The following is a 22,484-nucleotide window of genomic DNA, read 5'->3' on the forward strand; positions in this document are numbered from 1 at the left end:
ACTCCATGCAATTTGTTTAAAGGAGCCTGATCTTGCAACTTGATCAAGAAAAAAAAAAATCCTTACCCAGCTACCCTTTTTTCGAATGGAACTGATGACGACGTATGGAAGCAGTTCACTCATAATCATGCATGATATTTGGCAATAGGATTTTGGTTTTTGCTGCAGCACTGACCATTAAGAGCTCCGCATGTACTTTTTGAACCATGATCTGGACCACCCCTATAGAACTGCAAATTTATATTCAGGAGGTTATCTGAATTATATCTAAATATTTAAGTCATTGATGTACATACACAAAGAAAGTTTAATGCACAGATATTGCTCTTGTGCATGAGGTTGTTTGATTTACAATAGAAAAAAAAAGAAAAAAAATTACTCCATTAAAATATTCATCGAAACTTCCTCTACATAAATCTAATGTTCGACACATTGGCTTCCCAAACACTCACAGTTATTCAGAAAATAAGGGAGAAAACACTTATAGCTTCCCTCTTCCAGTAGAGCAACTACCTTGGACCAAAGTGAAGGAGAAAGTAACTAAAACATAGTGCAACCAAGAAGAAAGAAAACTATAGTTATTTGCTACTAGAAATCAAAATAATGATAAATGGCTAATGTTTCCAATTGAGAACATAGAAAAGTTTTGGCTTCCATCCATCTATTGAAACCTTTACTCCTTACTAGATGCCTGGCGGACATCTTGTAGACATCCATGAGATGCATTGCCCACTGCAATTTGAAGCTAGATTCTCAAGGGTCTTGGCAATCTGTTGCATTCTGGGCCTCATTGGTGGTTCCCAATTGTCAGTGCATGCAAAAGCTAGACGGCAAAGCAGCAATGCTGCACTCTTATGATAACTTCCCTGTAGCCTGGGGTCCATTATCTCTAGCATCCTCTGCTCTTGCTTCAAGGTCCTTGCCCACTCAAGCAGTTTGCTCCCTGAATTAGTGGAGTCACACGGCTCAGATATTTGACCCGTAATAACTTCCAGTATCACCATTCCAAAACTATATACATCAGTTCTTGTCCTCAATTTCCCTGTCAACATAGCCATAAAGGATGTTCTATGCTTCAATATTTAGAGATCTAATTGCAATGTAAAATCTGTAGGTAAAAACTGCCACCAGACCTGTAGCATAGTACTCAGGGTCGACGTAAGCACGAGTCCCCATCACTCTGGTCTCAACGTATGATCCAATTATTGGTCCATCTCTTGCCAGGCCAAAATCACATATTTTTGCACTGTAGTCCTGTAATATGATCAAGGCTCAAAGAGAGAAGTAAGAAGATAGTGATATGATGAGAAACATAAAGCATTCTAGCTTTCAAATCAAAACTTCATCATGTGATTATGTTACCACATCGATTAGGATGTTTGAAGGCTTGATATCTCGGTGTATCATTGGTGGCTGTTGGTCATGAAGATAGGCAAGACCTTTTGCTAGGTCGCGGAGGATGCTGACTCTCCTTGCCCATGTCAGCTTATGGCATTGTTCTGCAACCACAGAATCTCAACATTAGGCAACTTGATGTGGATGTCTGCAAAGAACACGGCATAAGATTGAAATGGATTCTCACCTGCAGTAAGGTGGTGCTCAAGGGAACCCAATGGGAGGTACTCATAGACCAAGAGGCGCTGGTCAAATTTTGAGCAATGCCCTTTGAGCTGCACCAGGTTAGGATGGCGAAACTTTGCCAAGGTTTTTATTTCAGCCTGCATAATTTGGCAAGCATGCAGGGATCTCATAAAAATGATCTTCCAAAGAAAAAAAAATCCACATTCAGCGAACAAGACATGATTCAAGATTTAGCCATATTTTCAGTAGTCTTTCACAGAAAATGAACCGTGGAGTGTGAGGTATTGGTCTCCCTTCTATGCTGGAGACTATACATATCTATGTTCTCTAGTTTATGCAGCAGTGCCAATAAAATTCTGATAAGAAATGAGCAGAGCCTTAGGATCTATCAAGTCAATCTTGGCCGTCAATGCGATAATGCATGCTATAATAAAAAGTATCCCACCGACCACACAAATACTTTGCTGATTTATCCTATAATTCTTTACATGTGAATTTCACTTCCTCTTTTCTGTGATGGCAGGAACAAAGAAAGGAACCTCCCAGTCAGTCAACTTTCAACTAAGTGTCATCCAGGACAAGTAAAACCTCACATAAGAGTTATCTGGCCAAGCCAATGAAGGTTCCATGCCCCAAATCACTTCCATTTTATCTTTAGCTACTCCTGCCATTCCAATATTTCTCACCCTCATTTGCCAACTGCAACAACCCCCAGTCACCTAGCAAGAGCTGTCTCAATAGATCAGAGAGTTATTAACTTATTTTCGAGATAAAAAAAGCTTTAAAGTATGGCTTAGATCCACCTATAGAAGATCCAATAGCCAGTAGGGGGTTGCTGAATCAGCTCTCTATTCATTCATTCTTTCATTCATGTATTTTTTTTTTTTTTATTTACTTGCCTGCTTATTTATTATGAAGGTCATTATGTAGAACATTGAATCATGTTATGAGATGCTTCAATTTTTTGTTGAGTTAAGAAGGTGGGTCCCCATGGTTTTCTTGTATCATACTTCTTATATGTGCCAGTCTTCTCTTCTCCATTATTCATTTAGATTATCCCATCTCAGTTTTCCCATGACTTCCAATCTATGGTTGTCCCTCTCAATAGAGCATGCGTAAAAACCCAATAATTCAAGGAGTTACGGTTAAGAGTTTGAAATGTGTTTTCCAAAGTTATAGAATAGGATATGTTAAATAAATATTTTTTGAGAGATAGTGTTTAGAGCTTTGAAAGCAGTCCAATTAAGAGTTTGAAGTGGAATTTGATCTTTGTAAGCAGAATGGTCATGCATGAGTCTATCAACAAGAGGCATAATATCAATTGATTTGTAGTAGTTTGAAGAGCAAGCTAGAATGGAAAGTGCTTCGGATAAACTAGGAAAGTTTTTGTTATATCAATACTATTGCTTCGAACATGTGAAAGAATTGTCTTGACGAATCCAAGCACGTCTTATTGAGTTTTAAAATTTTGGGGTTGCTCATCCTCTTCTATCTTCTCCAACTGACATGTTCAAAAAAAATCTCTTTCAAGCAAATTTCCATCCTTATTTTATCTAATGGAACGATCTGGTCATTCTTGACCTGAATAAAACTATGCATGATTGGTTTAGGCTGAACCTTTGCCTATAATGTACCAACACATTCCTGCACCTTTAATGGCATGGCTTCCTATAAACCCCTGCTCTCCCTAAACTTCCCTTTTCTTCTCCGCATAACTCTATTTTACAGTCAGCTGCATAACCTATAGCATAGAATAGTTGTCAGCTTGGTCTCTGAAGAGAAATAGGGCCTCACATGCTGATGACTTTTGGGCTAAATAAGTTTGTCATAGTCGCTGGGGTTCTTGCCTCAACTTATAGCTTGAAGGTTGGTCAATTCAGAAAATTTGAAAAGATTAACAAAACCTCAGTTGATATATTTCATGATGAATAAGAAATCAATATATTTTAATTAACATTGCTTCCTCTATAATTTACAAGTATTATTTGTCAGCTTTACATGCATTTTCACATGTAATTTCACTATTATATTGACATGAAAATATTTGTATATCTGCCTTCACATAAATAACTTGATGTGCTAAGCATAGAATGCTTAATAATTTAGATGGTATATGTTCAACCTATTATTATGTGTTATGCATGAAATAATTCAAAATGTAGATAGTTGTATGTTATAATCAAATGCAATCATCAAATTTAGACAATAAATCAGAAAACTTTATTACAGTGTTAGCACTTAGCAATGTAGAAAAATAAGTATCATAAGCTATGAAGCTGCTTCACTAAGCATATTGATGCCTTCATAAGATAAGGAGTAGGATATAGATTACCTCCCATTCCATGTGCCCTTGACAGCGAGTGATGTCCAGTTTCTTGATAGCAACGGGGACACCATCCATCTTGCCCTTGTACACATGCCCAAATCCACCTTCTCCAATTAAGTATTTTCCTGAGAAGTTTTCTGTGGCCATCTTTAGATCTTTGAGATGAAATTCCACAACTTCATATGCTGAGGGGCTTAGAGTGGAAACTGGAGTTATATGTTCATCAGCAGACCCCTCAGATTCTGAATCAGATCAAAATTATTTTCTAAATAAGTATCAAACCTTTGCCAATATTATCCAGATTAGATACATTACATTATAATTCCAAGACTGCCTGCTCATGAATTCCCACATAAGAATTACACTATGGTTTCTCTTTGTAATTTTTGCACACACACACACTTCCAATATGCTTATTTGCTTATTTATCTTTTAGAAAGCTAAAAATCTATGTTTGTATCCCTCAAAAAGTTTGAAACTTGCAAACCTTCAAAAACTTAAAATTTCAATACATGAGCCTCTAAAATCTAAAATTTAGATGCATACCTCCAATAAAATGATATCCCCCTAAAAACATAATGCTATTAAATCATTTTATCTTTTTCTTTCCTAAAAACATAATGCTATTAAATTGTTTTACCTTTTTCTTCCTTCAGGATTTTCGCGGACATATTTTGCAACATGTGCTGCCTGATTTCCTTCTTCTCCATGATTTAAAGCTGTGTGCTTGTACAAACCCTTGGCCTTTATATGAACCTTATTAAACTAGACCATGCTATTTCCTTCCTTTATATCATATGAATAAATCCTAACCATGAACTTATCAAATAGTATATTCACATAGTTTCTCTTTACAATGCTTCACACATGCACTGTTTTTTACACTTAAGTCCTTCTATCTATGTACTATCTTTCTTCCTACCTCACTTATACCCATCATAAAATCTCATCATCCTTCTTCAAACCCTTTAGTCACATCCTGTCTAGATGAACACAAGGTAAACTCTCCTTCCTTTGTCACCCCTCATCATGCCTGATTTAATCCTGGTGTTACGCCTAACCCTGTTTCAATTCCCTCCTCTTGCTAATTTTTCACATATGTGGTGAATCTAATCTAATTCATGAAATCCTATTCATAAATCCTTCTTGGTCATGAAGCGGGGGCAGCTCTTCTGGGCATCGAAGCCATCAAACCATACAACCAATAAGAATTAAATTCCCAAAGTATACATTGTTACATACCATTGACACAATACTTCAAATATGCCCATGAATATATGAAAAACTATATAGTAAAATAAGACAATAGACAAGTTGAATTGTCTTTTATCCTGGCCAAACTAAAGTTAGAACGTGATATTAAATAAGCAAATAAATACTTTCTAAAGTACATATATGTGCAACTTCTTTCGCTCACCTTCATAAAAACAAAAGCATAAAGATCACATCAACAGCAGCATGCTATTCATATTTATTTCAGAATCAAGTATGTAGTGCCATGAGAAATCTGGACATGCCTTCAAGATCAAACTTTAGGAAATGGAAAAAAACAAAAAAAGAAGAAAAAGCAATAGACAATGGAGTGGAAACAGGGTTTAGAGTGGGAAAAAAACTATTGGAAGCTAAGATCTTGAATAATACATGAAGATTTATGGGCGTGGTTTATAAATGAGATATAATATGAGGAATGGACTTTACGAATGACACATCCAACTCCTATTTCTTTAACAAAGAAAAAAATACCATATAAAAGATAAGCCAACAAAAATGGCACCTGGATATCTAAAAATCTTTGCATTACTTGCGCAGCAATTGCCCATGAACCTAACAGAGAATGAAATAAGTTTTCAGCAGAGTGCCAATCATAACGATAGAATAAATAAAAAAAATATTCATGTAATTAAAACCATAATATCGTTGATACAGAATTTTTCTTGAGCGAAATGGTGGAAACCATCCCACATTTTAAATACTACTAATCGACAATGGAATAACAATAACAGCACCCAAAACAACTATAATAAATGAGAGATTGTAGTGAGAGAGGGTGCTGTGTTTGCCGGAACGCCAACTACTGAATTCAAGAGGATGGATGGCTGAACAAACTCGGTGGAGGACAGCAAGTAAAACTTACCAAATTTGAAACCAGATCTTTTTCTCTGGTGAATGGAATACAAGTCGCCTTTCTTTGGCTTTATTTAACGCGGATGGGATAAAGTAGAGATCCTGGGGTACCGTATCCTACCGAGAATCGCAAGCCTCTCAACCAATCTTTCGTTCCGACTCCTTCAAATAATATGATATATTTTGATATATGTAGCCAGTAACATATCTATTTCTATGTCTATGTATCTGCCTATTTCTCCATCTATCTATCTATATATAAAATGAGAGAGCAATCCAACTGGATTCTTCATGGTGCGGCCTGCACCCAAACGGATGGCCGCCATCAGAAGATGGACGGCCATTAGACAACATGTGCCATGTTTAACGCACCATGTGCTTGCAGATTATTTTATTTGTTGGCCATCCATCTCTTGGATGGTCACAGTACTCTGGGTCGCACGTACCAATCACTCTAATTTATTAAATGGCACATTTCATGATACCAATTCAAAGCTATGAGATTACACCACGCCAACTCAATGACGTTTTGGATGATATATCTGTGAATTACACCAATCCTCTCAACCAATGTGGCGTGGTATTTATCTGAGTAAATTATCCTAAATCCTTTCGAGGTTTGAGATTTCAAAACTATATACATAACCTTCTGATTAAATATAAAAATTTAAAATTTAAAAAATAAAATAATATTAAAATAAAATTATAAGATATTTTAAGATCCAAATAGATTAGATAATGACGAGATTAGTAAGAATATTAATTTATTTAACAAAAAAAAATTAATAATGGATTACGTGTCGTCCATATAGCAAAAATTAAGTGATAAAATATATATTTTCAACATGTTGAATGAAAATACGTAATTATCTCAGACTTCAAAAAAAGATCATTGTAATTTACTTCATTTATTATTATCATTTTGACTTTTACAATATCATCTACCATTCTAAGTTCTGTTTCTCAATTAACTATTTCAAACCAAGTGTCCATGCCCGACAGAAATAGATCCAAACTACTAGTGGTGCCAAAACACAACTGCCTAATGAAAGGTGATCTAACTTTAGTGCCAAATTACATGCAGCAAATTCTAGTTAACTGAGTTCCACTTTTTCAAATGACAGGTTACAATGTCTTCATGACCTTAAAATACATGCAACGCACTGGTTAGAATTCCCTCTTTCATATAGCACGCGTCAGAGCTCATCTTTCTTTAAAAAATCGTTTCTACTACATGGTGCCAGCTTTCACAAAAAGCATGGTCTGATCGCAATTACCATAGCTATTGATTAAGCTTGCCTCATTCAGGAAGACCCATTAGTTGAAATTAGTACAGTATACATAGACCATACGATCTAAAAAGAGCCCGGTTTTAATAATTTCGCACCTTAAAATCATCAAATTAAGACCATCTAGAACTGCAACGATAACCAGAAAGAAATGGAAGAAATAAGGAAACCAAACAAGATTTTCAGGACCACAATGTCCACTGCATTGAATAACATAGTGGCTCCACTACTGTATTGGCACAGGAAACAAAGAGACAGCAAATTGCGTCAACTAGGTGCATGACTTGAATCCAAATTTCCACATCTTGCGTTAGCTTCTCAAAAAGCTATAGGCTTCCAGTGTTCGTGCTACCATTGCGACCCCCAGCAGTTGTTCTATTTGATTCACCAACTCCTGCTGCTAGAGCCAGGATATCAGGTGATAGTTCCCAGTTCCCGCTCCGCCCCCAACTGGACCGCCTTGAGTGCACTGCAGAGCGCCCGGCTTCCAAGCCCTCTGATGGAAGATCCTTTTGTATACCAGGGGGTGCATCTGCAATCCCACCATCCTTATCCTCAGACACATCATTGTCCAGCCCTGCTTCGAGGTCACCGACACCTAACCCTGCATCGCTCCAAGCCATAGCCTTCCTACCCATGTCAAGATCACCTTTGCCCATGTTTGGACTGACAAACCCTCCACCCACTGACCTTGCCTGAGAAGCTTGCTCTTGTGGTACCCTCAATCGAAGTTTATTCTTGGAGGGAGGGATGCTTGAGAAGAAGATCTCTTTAAAGTTCTCCACAACTCCTCTGTTATATGGGTTAGCTCGCCGATCATAACGGTATCTGAAATTCTCATAAGTTGTCTGCCAGAGCAGCGAGAAAAATTGAATAAAACTATTGTAACGTATTCACTGGTTGGCACCATTGACTTTAGGCATATTATACAAAAGTAAACCAATTACCTGGTTGGTGCTGATGAGATATAAATGGAAGGCGGAAAGGCCACCAACAAACCACACGGAGACGAAGGTATAGATTATCAGAACAATGGAGGCTGGTGTCTTGGTCATTGCCTTCCATACATTGGCTTCTTCATCATCCATAATTTTTTTGATATACACCCAACAGAACCCGAAAACATAGATGCAGAGCAGAGTCGTTGAGAAGACAAACATAAAAAAGAATCTGTAATTGCGCTGCACCAAAGAAAACAAGTAATTAGCAAGAGTGTATATCACCAACACAACACTAGCAATTGAGCAAGACTTTCAATTTTTCTTGCAGGAATCATGGCAATAGAAGTGATAATTTCTGTAGTGTATCATAAGGCATCACCTTTGAAACAATTCAATCCGCAATAAATAACAGTGCAAATGATTTGAACTGATGTTTGTTATATTATATAATGGTTTTTAGTAGATTCCTCCAAACGTTTCCATTTCATAGGTATTCCAGCTCTGTCCTAGAGCTCTGATATATTTATCATGCGCATAAGAGCAGCAAGTCATGCTTTAGATGAAGATTGTCCTAAACATTAATGTGCCTTACAAGTCCAATGCATTGCCCAACCCATGGGCAATGGTGGTCAAACCGTTCGACGCAATTATTGCAGATTGAGCAGTGTGAACAGCGAGGAGGTCGATACAGCATGCAGGTATCACAATATTTAATCTTTACTGTGATCCCATTGATGATTACATCCCTTGTTCGAGGCAAACGTAACTGTGGAGTTTGGCTGCCCCCAACTTCAGTGTTCTCATTATAGACTTCTGGTTCTGGAGGATGCGCATTACGAGGTATTATACCTGGATCTCTTCCAGAGGTGAGAAAAAGAAGAATTAAGTCCTGAAAAAAATAAAGCCTTTTTCAGTTTTCCCATCATATAGAAAAAGCAATAGCATTGACATGATGGAATTTTTTTAGAAAAAGATCAGTATTCTATATTTTTCACATTCCATATACAAACAATATTGAGATCCTGGGGAAGACATGAGGTTCTTTGCCAGATATAGCCAATACAATACTTTTAAAGATTTGATCATGACTGAGATCATGAGGGAGTCCATATCAATTCCATCTTTAGAAACAACTGCATCACACATGAATTCTTTAAGGCATGCTATAATACTAATGTAACTTTTAAGAAACATGATAGAATTAAATGGTTCATGAGCACATAATGGAGGACACAAACCACAAATTTGATTAACCAATTAAGTTCTGGATTGTGTTGCATATCTGCAGAACACAGACAAACCTCTAGATTGCAGAACAATCAGCACAAAGGAAGAGTAAGACATGCAGATCCTAATCTCAGTATATGGAACATTGTGATATATCAACATGAATGACACTAGATGAATAATATAATTTTGATATACAAAACTTGTTGCTGTCGTTATTTGTAGGAACAAGGAGCAAAAAAAGCATAAACTATGACCTCTTTGCTCATAAAGTACTGAAAATCATAAGATGAAAGGTTCAATTTGTTGCAAAACCACATCCACAAGATTTTTGTTCTTGGGTTCATGTTTAACACTATATGGAGATTAGATATCATACAGCGGCAGATTGTGATCTTGCAAAGCCTAATATTCCAAGTTCTACAGCACTCGATACTCTAGGGGCCCCAAACAATTAACAGTTGAAATTTGATAAATGAAAGCTAATAAAACGGAAAAATACATAAAGATGCAAGAGGCATATCCCAACTGTTACAAACATTTCAGTATGTCAAAGGATATAGAAGTCTATCAGAAAATAATAACCAATATAAACAGCTCTATGATCTAAAATGGTTTGCATAACATGACAGCTTCTAAGTTTTCTTATGTGTTCTTACGCTTTTCTGGTACACCATTTGTTTTTAGCGCACAGGCATTGGGTTTTACAGAAACTAACTGTAAGTACAACTAAATTCATGAAATAATTCATGTCATACTTAAAAGACAAGGATAAGGTCCATTTTGCAAAGGAATAACTTCTCCTTTAAACAAACCCAAAACTTCCCTCGATACTTGCATGCCCATGTATGCATGAGCTAGAGTACATGGCAAAGTGTCAACAAGGAAGCTTGAACTTGCAAACCTGTTTTTACTGAACAAGCGGTCTTAGGCATTTATGGAAATCAGATCATTCAATAATAAGAAGAAATGCAAATGACATAATTAACTAAACTTAATCCTAGTAGATTATTTTAGGAACTGTGTCAGGAATGCTAGTGTATCTTCTGGGAATAGGAGGATCATCTTGATGCGAGAAACTTATAAGAATGGATACTGAGGCTGCAAACAATGCAACATTACATGCAGTCTATTAAAGTCGCCAAGTAGGTGCGGGTTTGTTCACCATGTGAAGAGAATGCATTTAAATGATGTAAGAGCAGGTGGAAAGAAAGGAAAATGGAATAGGAAATATATTAAGCCGTGATGAACCCTAAGTCCCCACTTCTGCATTTTTTTTTTTTTTTCCTTTCCTCAATCCTCCAGTATTCAAAGAGAGACCAGATGTACCTCTTGTAGTTTGACAAAGACCTTTTTGGAAAAACTTCACAAAGTTCCAATCAAGTAGGCTTGCATAGCATGAGTTTATTGTTGTTTAAATATGCCGAGTTTACGCTAACTTTCACAATAACCATAATAATAAGAAACTACAATGTCATAGCCTTTAGAAAGTCATGCAAACTGCATAGTAAACTCCAATTAAATATGAGATCTGGAGTATCTTGAAAATTTTGCAACGCTACATGCTCACTCCTATATATCAACATTAGCCTTTTCTTTCATATTTTGCAGAGGCACCTTGAGTTATTTGAATTTTGGAAGGTGAATTCATATATATTTCTGAGAATCACAATATGCTCAAATTTATGTGATCCCCCTGCCCCACCCAAATAAATACATAGACAAATAAGTCACAAAGTAGACAACATGAATTTAAAAAATGGATGGATTTACATAATAATAGGATTGATCGCGAAAACTAGCACAAAAATCATCATAATAGAGACAAATGCTAAGGATAATGAGATGCTATGTTTCTACATGTATTTGTGAAATTCATGCTTATTAGTTTCAGGTATTCTAAGGACAAATAGGCATTCCGACTTCAAGAAGCCTAGACAATCAAATCAATTATTGAAGACAACATCAAGATCAACCAATGGATAAACTTAAAACAGAAATAAAAGTACGAACAAATTAATGAAAATCATAAGAAAAAAACTTTTGCCCGTATCTACTAGCCTTATTGCATGTTTAAGTGATACCTGAGTCATTTATGATTTTGTGCCTGCAAGAAGCAAAGAACTCATTTTTTCCTTAAGGAAGCTATTATTGAAATATATATGACATAGCCCCCTCATTTAAGCCACTTGGGGTAAAGAGAAGTGGGCTTACATGGTTTGAAACAGTCACCCCAAGGCCTGGTTTAAAAAAAATGTAAAGGTCTTTCTTTCACACTTTCAGATGGATTACAAAGGAGCTATACAGATGATGACCATCTGTTCATTAGATATACCAATGATAATTCAAATTATCAGCAGCATATGTGGAGTGGCAATATCAATACACAAAAAGGTAAGGATTGAAAAACCACGTGTGACAATATCAATACATAACCATGATAATCAGAGGCTGGTGCAGTAGCATTGGGGTTTGGTGGGGAGGAGGTGTGGGTTCATGCCAGTCCGTTTTGGTTTGTGACTCTGTGCTGCTCAACATGGTTTTTATTGGTTTCTGCTGGTCACTGTTTAGAGTATTGCAGCAAACTCAATCAAGTAGAAACTAACCCCTCTAATATGGGTCTGCCTGTATTTACTAATACATGTTGCCAAAGGCCCTCTAATAGGGGTCTACTTGGGTATAGTACCACCGAAAGTTTTTCTGCATATACTAATGTCAAAATCAATACTATTAATAAATGTTATTCCTAACATGATGAGTCATAAGAACCTTAAAAGTCAGTATGAATTGACTTTTGTTAACCAAGTGTTTTTTGCCATGCGTTAATACTTCTGCTTGTAGTTAAATTATATTAGCTTTATATCCAGTTTCTCCAGCAAAACTGGAGATTGCCCAAAGGGAATGCACCAAGCAGCCAGTGCAATTAGCTTGTTTTAACAGAAAGCGAAATCTGCTGCACATTTACTATGCACAGTAGTTATTGAACCATCTAATCACAAGCATAACCTTTGAGAAAAATAGAAATATCCAGCTCACATAATGTACATGAACATGATATAAGATTTCTCTCACAAGTAAAAGCAATTATAAGCCTTCATATGTCAGTCTACAGACCACTTTGTGAATTAATGACATGGACATCAGATGCATGCTTCCTACCAAGAAGCATTTATAATAAACTGAGCCTAACAAGACTGAAAAATAGTAATCCATTGAACAAAGGGAAAACGAGGACGAGGAAGAATTACAGAGAGAAAGAGAGAAGACAGACAGCACTTACATACAGTGTGAATGCAACAGCAATCACCATTACCGATATCCCAAGATTATAGGAAAAATCATTCATCAGTTTTCTGGCAACAAATACGCAAAATACTGAGACAGGAGCGACAATGAGGAATATGGTCAGAAAGAGTGATCTCACATCAGGTCCAAATATAAACCTCCCTTGAAGAAAAAATATCTGCAAAGTATGTAATCAACAACATTATTGATGAATTCCTTAAATGTAATCTTGAACAAGTATAAAAGGCATTGCAGGCTATTAATAATGATCCTGAAGCAAATAGTTCTAATAATGCATTACTGCAGAGATCCAGGAATGTCTATGTAGTAACTAGAGATATTAAAAAGAGAGCCAAATATTACCCTTTCCATTTTTGTTTATTCAAGATTTTGCCAGATCAACAATGCATATTGAATCTATCACAAAAACAGATCATATAATCCTCCAAACGAGGACAAAATGAATCATTATTGCTGTGAACAAACAAACTTGATAATGAATCAATTAATATGAATTGGTGTTAAAGAAGGAAATATGTATCTAACATGAAACCTAGAGTAAAAGAAAAATTAATATCAGGGAAGGTATTGGAGTTCCACCACTTCCAGGAAAGTGCTGAAGAATGGTTCAGATGGTATGGAAACAGATGATGGAGAGCAACGGAGACCCTGATAAGGAAACAGATCTAGACGATACATAAAGGTCTGTGAGAACTGGGGGAATCCACCTAGAAAACCTGGACTTAAAGTTGTATGGAATGGTGTGGAAATTCTAGAAGTGAGAATCTCATAGCCTTGGAAGGAACAAGTAACAAAAAAGGCGCATAAAATAAACCCCGTAAAATGGGCTTCATGCCCAAGGCTTCATGGTTATGGCATGGCTTGACCCAACCATCGCACTTACTACACATAATAGTACTACCATTTTTCATCTTCTAATTGATTTGAAAAACTTAAGTGATGGTTGAAACATCAAGAAGATTTGCTGCACATTTTTGTGTGACTGCTTAATTATGCTACCAAGATATAAAACCCATTGACCAGCACTTTTTTTAATGAGACATAAGGGGTATGTTAAAATTCCTTAATAACTATTTCAGCCCAGCATATCAGCTTGGTGAATGGTAGAGGGCAAAAGTTGTTCCAGGGATATTATATGTAGTTATGCACAAAATTGACAGTTTCGCAATGGTGCAGACCTACTACCACAAGGAAAGTTGGTCTGATATACTTAAGATCAAAAGATAACCATTTGGAGAATGCTGTAAGTTAGCCTAACATCAAACCAAACATGCCTTAAGTTCAAGCATGGAAGAAGCTTTCACCTATTTCATAGCAAACTTCATCAGAACTTTTCTCAATATTAAAATTCAAAACCGTTCAGCGACCATGTGATCATTGAACTTGTTTCGATCATTTTAAACTTGCGAATGATGGAGTTTTCACATACTGTCATATAAACTAGTTTTGGACTTTCAATCACAACTTTCTAGAATTAGAAATAGTATTTTGCCTACAGAAGCAAGGAAACAGCCTCTTTGCAGTCAGCGGCAAGGTTGCATATATCTAACCCTCCTCAGACCAGGCAGTAGTGAGAGCCTCATGCACAGGAAACCTTTATTCTGTATGTCGAAGCAGTAATAGGATTATAATGAATCACAAATTGACCAAAGATTCTTTGACTGGAAGGATTTTGTAATCCAACCAACTGCCATATAATTTCCACATACTGCAAAACTAACTCTCAATAGAGTAAGTCCCCTCTATCTCTCCCTTTAGCCCTCTCCATTATGCACTAACATTGTTGCATGAGACAAACCCAACAAAACAAAGACATTGCTCCGTCTCTTCCCATTTCAGAGAAGAGTTTTTCAAGTGACTAAAATGCTATCGGTATTAGGTGTCATCAATTCCTTCTTTTGCACACGAGGCAGGATGTGACAGTTGATGATTGATAATTGCAACAACCTAGTGCATTAGAAGGGGCTTGAACTACTTAAAGGGCAGCATCACAGATGTGCCACCATTAATCAGGCTAGCTCTAAACCATCTCATCGTTTTTGTATTTACCTTCTTATTGAGTTATAAATTTGCTGATTATAATCTTTAGATCCTCTTCTTCATTTAGTGATTTATCTATTTTTGAGGTTCAATACCACAAAATCCCTCTAATACTATCATTCATTTCTACCACCTTGTTCTTTGATGTTAATAATTGCTACTTTTCTATTTTTTTCTACTTCTATCTAATTTTTCTTTACTTCTTTGTCATGCCGCTTAGACAAGGGACTACCTATATCCTTCTTGTAGCTATACCTACTTTTCCCAAGTCTCTTTCATTTATTAAGAATATCTCGATCAATGCTCGAAACTAAATTAAGAAATAAACAGAAAAGGCATCACGCAAAAAAAATTAGAAAAAAAAAATCCAATTTTTTTCTTTGGAATCAAAGTAAATAAATAACTTTCTTTAGTTGCCAGTTCTATCAAGAGTTAGCGTTAAAAACAAAGAAGTGCGGAGTAAAAAAAATAGTCAAATTTGGACATATCTTATCACATCCTAAATCCCCAAACCCTGACCTCCGGAATATAGGAAGGAGTAGATCCACCCAAAGAAGTCACGGAGGGAATGAACACAACTTACGTTGCTGCCTTTCCAGACCTCGTAAACCCTCGGCATCTCCACGTCCGCCTCCGTCACCATAGCGGCGGGATTCGATCCCCGAGGAGGGGGGCTACGTACATTCCCCCCCTTCGCCGCCGCCCAAAGCCACTTCTGTCTCACACACGAAGAACTAGATCCTCCAATAACCACTGAGAAGCAAAGATGGTGGCTAAGCACTGCCTTCCAGAGGTTCGAATTCCTCCCCACCACCGCCTCCAGCCTCTACTCCTTTGCCAGATCCAGCAGACAGACGGCGACCAGACTCCGGCGACCACCGCCTCCGCGCGAGCCCCCGTCCACCCGGTACTCCGGAAAGTAGAGATCTTCTCGCCGGCCCAGATTCCGGCGGTCTCCGTCGCCGTCTCGCGAACCTTGGCCTCTGCCTCGCCTACGGCACGGTGAAGGCTTGCATAAATGGGAACCGGAAATAGAAAAGCAAGCTTCTAGTTGAGACTGGGAGGGTGAATATGCATCCATGAGAACGTGGCAAGTATTTACTGGAGAAATGTTCGTGTTGTCTGTGCAGAGTCGCACTCCGGATCGATCTCCAAGTTGGACAACGCGAGTGCCTTATTTCTCCTATCCCCACAAAGCCTAATTGTACACTGAAAATTACAAGAGGACCACAACTCCAGTCCAACGAGAACGCGTTTCCTGATCCCCCGTAACAGAACGATGTAGAAATTTCGAAAGGGAAACGAGTTGAGTTGCCCATGTAAGAAATAAGGGAAACGGCAGGGAGGAGTATTTGGGTAATTATGTGAGACCGACACCTTATTTGTTGATTTCGGCGGCGAGTGGACATTTACGGCAGAGTTGACGGAAAGGATGCGGCGTGAATGACGACTTTTGTTTCCAAAGTTCCAAAGGGAACTACTCGTTCGCCCACGATCGCACCCACCAGCGGGACGTGGGCCCATGCCAGTGGGATAGGGAAGGTATTAGAGGGTGTAGCTTACTTAAGTACGAAACAGGAGTGATACGAATCACCCTCGTTTTACTTTTTGAGCATGGAGACGGTTGGTCTAACTCCAAGGAACAAAGTAATATTAACTTCCGCACTTGGTCACGCGCACCAGCGTCACCGCGGACCATGCTAATGTCCAAGAGGAGCGTACCATAAACGGAGGGAAGTTTTTCCTAGGCTGTGCACGATAATCGCCGGTTCTATAGCTATGTACGTATCTTGATAAGTACTTGATGAATAAGACCATATGATGCACAATTATAAAAAATATTTTTTAATAAATAAAACCCATAAAATAGAGATGGCTCCCAAATGAGATAATTGCTCAAAGCAATGCCCTATTTGATTCATTATCTCATCTTTCTTTTTTTTTTTTTGATATATTGCATGTAACTAAAACTACTGTACCAATAAATGTTGTAAACTAAATCAATAAAAAAAAATACAATAATACTTTTGAGTGATAAAACATATATATAAGATAGTTGTAATTGCTGTGATATTTTTCATTAACTTAGCCTACCATATTTATTATAAACCAAGCGAACTTAATAATTCTTCAAACTGTGAGTTGGATAAAATTAGAGCTGTCAATTTAAGTTGGATCCATCGGATTGATCCATCCCGTCATATAAATGAGATAGATTGAATTTATATTTTAGCAATCCATTTAAAAACGGATCAAATGACTTGTTCCATTTGGATCGACGGATCAAAGCGAGTCAGAATAGACTGATCTGTCTCTTTATATATATATATATATATATATATATATTTCAAAAGAGAATTCTTATGTTATTGAAGAGAGAATTGATGAAGAAGAAGAAAAAGATTTAAATGATGAAGACCACAATAATGATATGAAAGATAATTTTTTAAAATTTTTATTTATCTCTAAATTAATTTGAAAATTGAAACTTAAAATCTTTTAAGTTTCGATTGTATTAAATATTTAGTTTAAATTATATAATTTTATTTTATAATTTTAAGAATTGAGATATAAAATTTTGATATGTTGATTTGAACTCAAATTAAATATGAAATTTTCTTTATATTATTATTTATAAATTTTTTTATTTTATTTTAACAGTTTAACCATGATGAATCGAATCGAGTTGAAATTTTCGAGTTGAAATTTTTTCAATGCGTTAGTTAAACGAATCATACCGTCCCGATCTGTTCAGAGACGAGTCAAGATGGGCCGAACCATCTTGACAGCTCTAGATGGGACAGGGCTAAAATCTCAATACCCATGATGTCAGGTGATGCAATTCCCAGGCTACGCATGATGCAATTCATGTAGTCCAAAGCCGAGTTCCGTTTCTTATTATTATTATTATTATTTTTAAGGCGGTGGCAGGTGCGGGATGGGCCGTCGTCCCTTCCGCTGGTCTACGCAGGATTTGCAGTGCCCACGCAGGATTTGCAGCTTCCAATTGATATCTTTGATTGCCGAATTAAATGGTAGATGATTTAGGTAACCTTTCTGTTTTAGAATCAATGTTTCAAAGGGTTATATATTATGGCAACCAACCATCCATGTTCAGTTTCTCTCATTGCGCTTCCGACATCTGAAACATTTGTTCATGTGGATCCACTGGAACTGAACTTACTTCCAAGAGCATGAGGCATTTCTTCCTAAAAGACATCCATCAGTTTCCCCAACATCTCACTGACCATAGATGTCAGTCTCCCTTTCTTTAAATTGCCAAACAAAATGTACATAACGAAAAAAAGGTTTACAGGTTGGCCATGGTATTTTAATAATGACTCCACCCACAAACTTTTTTTTTTTTTTTTCCACAGAATATGCTGTTTGCGTCACGTACCAAAAGGCGCGTTTTCATAGATGAATTTGAACTCTCGCGCGGTGATTTTTTTCTGCACCGCGCGCAGACAACTTAGTTTTGAGTGTAAATCTAAAAGAATCGCTCACAACCCCATCTATCATCTCCATCCCTGCTAGAGGTCAAGTTCAAATCCATGTCTTAAGCTAAATCAAATTCAAATCACATTCCACACGAGCTAATCTAGTTGCTGCGTGTCAAATTGTGATCTTTCACTATTTTCATCCTCCGTCACCCCCCAGAAGTAGGAAGTGCAAACATTGTAGTTAAGAAACTAGACAACATAGAATGTAATAAAATGGCCTACTAAAGTTCAGGAGCACTCATCTCTGAATGAGTCCTCACAGTACCTCACAGGACTTCGGAGACAGATCATCACTAAGAATCTAGATAGTTGAAAAGGATAGGATGGTTGTGAAGAGCAACGAGGAAGAAGGAAAAAAGCAATTCCTTCTCCAAAACCAGATGCACATATTTACACCATAAAGGATTGATATGAGAACTTTTACATGTTTAAAATGCTAGCTGAGTGTTATGCACATCTATTAAAGGGCAGATAGACATTACTCTATGTTACTCCAAGAAAATGAAATGCAATCCAAGGACAGGACGGTGTTCTGGTTCCCAAACAACATGGGCAAACACTGGATATATGCAACTGCTTTTCTATCATGCATTCCTGTCTGAGCCAGATGAGGACTTTGTATCTCAACTCTTATTTGTTCAAGCATCCTATCTGAGTATAACAAAAACTGTAAAATTTATTTAAAAAAAATTAATCAAATGGGAAAAATCAATCAAACCCAATGGAGATATCAAAGGTAATTGAGTGGATTTAAAGCAAGGTAAACAAGAGCTAGAAGACATTAAATGTCCAAGGCTGCTTGGGGGACACCATAAGATTATGAGTGGAGTCCCCTCAAAAAGGCCTGAGAAGGTTGAATAAAACCATCAATTTATGCCTCCTAACTAAGCCAGATGGTATGAATTTGAGATGCAAGCAACACCTCTAGATCACCATATGGCTACTCAAAGAGGCTTTCTTTTCTTCCTTGTAAGAGGGGAGGTTGAGAGAAGATGAATGTTTGATGGGATTGTGTAAAGTGAGGCTATGGAGTTATGAAAACTAAATACTGAGGAATTTTATTCTACTGCACTATGCATGTAGCACTGTTTTTATATGTCTAGGCATATGCATATGTTTCTGTGTCTGAGGACATTAATGAAAGAAATCTCACAGACAAGAATGCATCCTTCAACTCAAGAGGATTCCCAGAGACAGTCATGTTACATACAAAAATCTTGTACATTTGGCAACAAATAGTCACAAAGAATGAAGTTCCATATCATAATTCAAAGTAATGAAATTTAACAAGTGTGGTATGATGTCCTTGCAGGATTTGCGAAATTCAAGTTACAATCCACATGAACAAGAAGATGAAACCTCACTTATTAACACATGACAAATGGACTGCAAAGAAAGGCCAAAATAAAAGCAAGAAGACAGCTGAAAGTGATGAACTTTAATGTTCTGCTATCTATTAAAACCAAGATTTGAAATGTTCCACTATCTATTAAATCCAAGATTTGGACTATTGGATTGATATACTTGATGAATAGTGAAGAAAAATATAGAAAATGATGGATAACCAGAAAGCTAGTCAAGCAGAAGAAACATCATTACAGATAAGAGAGATTACTAAGAGAGGAACATTTCGGATTTTGGTATTCAAATAGAAAAATTAAAGTTTATGAGCCCTATAACCTGATGCGGGTAACACAAAATTATGACATCCTGGTTACTTAGGGCATAATAAAAGTAGGCATGAAAACCAATTAAGTTATTCACCTCTTTTCACTTTTAATTTCTCATACTTGTCTCCCGGACCTCCAGGTTTTAAGAAAATTTCAGAAAAAAGTAATAAAATTCATAAAGCAAGATCAATCTAAAATTTTGTTCTGCTGATAAGGACTACTTGAAAAGCAATATCTAATTAATTGAATTCTTAGACAGTCAGAAATCTCGTGTGGAAAGGACCGCACATCGCATCAAAAGATGCTGCGTTATCACAGGATGTTCATCATTCTATCATAATTTCCAGAGATATTATTAAAAAAAAAACAGGCTGTTTGCAAACTTACTCGTTGGAACCAAAAAAAAAAAAAAAGAAAAGAAAAAAAAGAAAAACACATTAGTTTTCATTTTTCAGAATACAAGCAGAAGATTATGGTAGGATAGTCCAAAATCCCTGAAACTCTGAACCTGCAAAAAACTCCACCATGAGAATCCTTTTTAATAGCAAAAGAGGCAAAGCTATAATGTCTATACCCCTATATAAAAACTGTACAAGCAAACCACATCTAGACTAACTTTCAAAGTCCATGAAATGGTTATTGGATATGTTTGGAACAAAAACAAGAGACTGTCAGAGATGGATCCTTTTTATGCTTTGAGATGCAAGGATCCAACTCATTCCTATGCAACTCTAAGTCATAGATGATCTTCGCTATTTTAATCAGCTAAGCCTCCAGCAGAACACAGCAATATTATGTACACCTACTAAATATAAGTACCCCATTGCTTATCCTTACCTTAACAAACCAAAATTTTACCCTAGAATCTCCATCTAAACACCAAACAATCAATAGGAGATAATGGAAGAAAAAGGCATCACAAAGCTAACATCAACTATCTACCATAATACTCTTTTCCATGGAAGTCCCTGCCATCATTCCATCTCAATCAAAACCGGCTGCTTTACTTTTTGTCCCCACCCATGCTCCGCAATTGCTCCTTAATCATAAGAAACTAAAATAAATAATTAATTAATTAAAAAAACTCAATTTCACAAACTTCCTACGTTATTACCTTCAAAAACTCTATCATCAGCTCAAATGGTTCATCCCCCGAAATTAAAATTAAAAAAATCGCATCTGGGACCTATAAATTAATCAATCACCACGCAAAACACAGCTGCAGAATTTATGCAGTACAGGTTCCATCCCTTAAAATTCCAATCCGTGACATAATATGAGAGAGCCCAGCATGTATCTTCATCAAAACTGACAAATTTGAGAAAGAAAAACAGGAAAGGGAATCAACAAAAAAAAAAAAAAATCACACAAGAGGATAAATTGGAAACCTAGAACATTAAAAAAAAAAAAAAAATCCGAACTTTGGAAAAGAAAACGATGAAAATTTACGGAATCATTATGTTCCATGAGAGAACAAGAGTTTAGAGATCTGATCTCGAGAAGCTACTAAGCTCCGGGGGAGTTACCCATTCCGAGCATTACCGAAAACCTTAGAAGAACCCAAAAGAGCTCTCTGCGGCCGAAATCCAAAACCCTAGAAAACCCTAACGGCGTCGCAAGGCCAGAGAGGGCGCACATTTATAGCGTATGAAGCCCGATGGAGAGCCCAACCAGCGCCATATCCGTTGCACGTGACATTAGTCATTTTCCAACCAACAAGCTTCACGTAAAAGCGGCAGCGTATGCCGACTTCAGTTTTCATGGAATAGGGGAATAGGTGAGGGGGAGAAGGTCCTTCCATATTTATTAGAAAATAATTCAGAAGGTGCTGCAAATGTAGCTTAGAATACAAGAGTTTTCATGGAATATAGTGGGAGAAAATTATTTCTTTTTAACATCATCAAGATGATATACATGGGTGCATCCAACCCTCTGAGATTTACTCAACAAGAAAAAAAAAATTAAAGAAAAACGCGATCACATATTGATTAAGCTAGCTAATATACCAGCATTTCTATTCTTCCTAAAGAGTCAGAACAGAAGAAGAAGGATGTACAGTAGATGCTGATTTTTGGATTCCTTTACTTTTGGCTCTAGCAAGTATATTGAGCATGTACTTTGTTTAATAGGAAAGCAAAAGGCAAGATAATTAAAATGAGATAAATGTATTGCTAAAAAAAAAAAAAAAGGATAGATGTGATTAGATCCTACAGACTCCCACAACCTTCTATGCCATATGAAGGCCTTCCCTTACATCAAAAATGTTGAAACTCTCAAAATCCAAAAAAACAAAAATATAGATACACAAGGTTTTGTAGTTGAGGGTTCTTCCTTCTCTCCTTTCTTGATTTCGACCAGGAAGAAGACCACATGCATCCTCAATACTCAACTAAAGCTAGGTTTCTCATATAAAAGAATTTGGCCATAATTTTTCCCATAATCTCACTATATATAAGTAGTACTTTGCATCTATAATG

The 22,484-nt window shown here is 36.8% G+C and overlaps 2 protein-coding genes, 1 long non-coding RNA gene and 1 other non-coding gene across 7 annotated transcripts; all 4 read right to left on the reverse strand.

Annotated features, from left to right (window-relative positions):
• Positions 1–365: 365 nt before the first annotated feature.
• LOC105051036 (probable serine/threonine-protein kinase PBL8) lies at positions 366–6,240 on the reverse strand. 3 transcript variants are annotated; one of them, XM_073243500.1, is made up of 7 exons: positions 6,042–6,240; positions 5,682–5,731; positions 3,914–4,032; positions 1,583–1,718; positions 1,363–1,499; positions 1,134–1,254; positions 366–1,042 (listed from the first exon to the last, which is right to left on the reverse strand). In XM_073243500.1, exons 2-7 carry the CDS (start codon positions 5,725–5,727, stop codon positions 684–686), a joined length of 918 nt encoding a protein of 305 aa, XP_073099601.1. In that variant the 5' UTR covers positions 5,728–5,731; positions 6,042–6,240; the 3' UTR covers positions 366–683. The 3 variants fall into 3 exon arrangements, with proteins under 3 accessions (XP_073099601.1, XP_029122581.1, XP_073099602.1); XM_029266748.2 differs by having other exon boundaries at positions 3,914–4,149; XM_073243501.1 differs by lacking the exon at positions 5,682–5,731 and having other exon boundaries at positions 3,914–4,149.
• A 1,076-nt stretch (positions 6,241–7,316) lies between these two features.
• On the reverse strand, positions 7,317–15,847 carry LOC105051037 (probable protein S-acyltransferase 7). 2 transcript variants are annotated; one of them, XM_010931303.4, is made up of 5 exons: positions 15,418–15,847; positions 12,769–12,951; positions 8,854–9,150; positions 8,268–8,501; positions 7,317–8,168 (listed from the first exon to the last, which is right to left on the reverse strand). In XM_010931303.4, the coding sequence occupies exons 1-5, from the start codon at positions 15,475–15,477 to the stop codon at positions 7,647–7,649; spliced, it is 1,296 nt and encodes a 431-aa protein (XP_010929605.2). In that variant the 5' UTR covers positions 15,478–15,847; the 3' UTR covers positions 7,317–7,646. The 2 variants fall into 2 exon arrangements, with proteins under 2 accessions (XP_010929605.2, XP_019708533.1); XM_019852974.3 differs by lacking the exon at positions 15,418–15,847 and adding an exon at positions 15,354–15,372.
• Positions 15,848–18,683: 2,836 nt separating this feature from the next.
• Positions 18,684–21,624, reverse strand: LOC105051038 (uncharacterized). Its single transcript, XR_833142.3, has 2 exons — positions 21,457–21,624; positions 18,684–21,315 (listed from the first exon to the last, which is right to left on the reverse strand). It is a non-coding gene; the product is annotated as an uncharacterized lncRNA (long non-coding RNA).
• Positions 19,121–19,232, reverse strand: LOC114914548 (small nucleolar RNA U19). Its single transcript, XR_003801893.1, has one exon. It is a non-coding gene; the product is annotated as a small nucleolar RNA U19 (small nucleolar RNA).
• Positions 21,625–22,484: the final 860 nt, after the last annotated feature.

The sequence above is a fragment of the Elaeis guineensis genome, chromosome 9, assembly GCF_000442705.2.
Source record: "Elaeis guineensis isolate ETL-2024a chromosome 9, EG11, whole genome shotgun sequence".
NCBI classification, from domain to species: Eukaryota; Viridiplantae; Streptophyta; class Magnoliopsida; order Arecales; family Arecaceae; genus Elaeis; species Elaeis guineensis.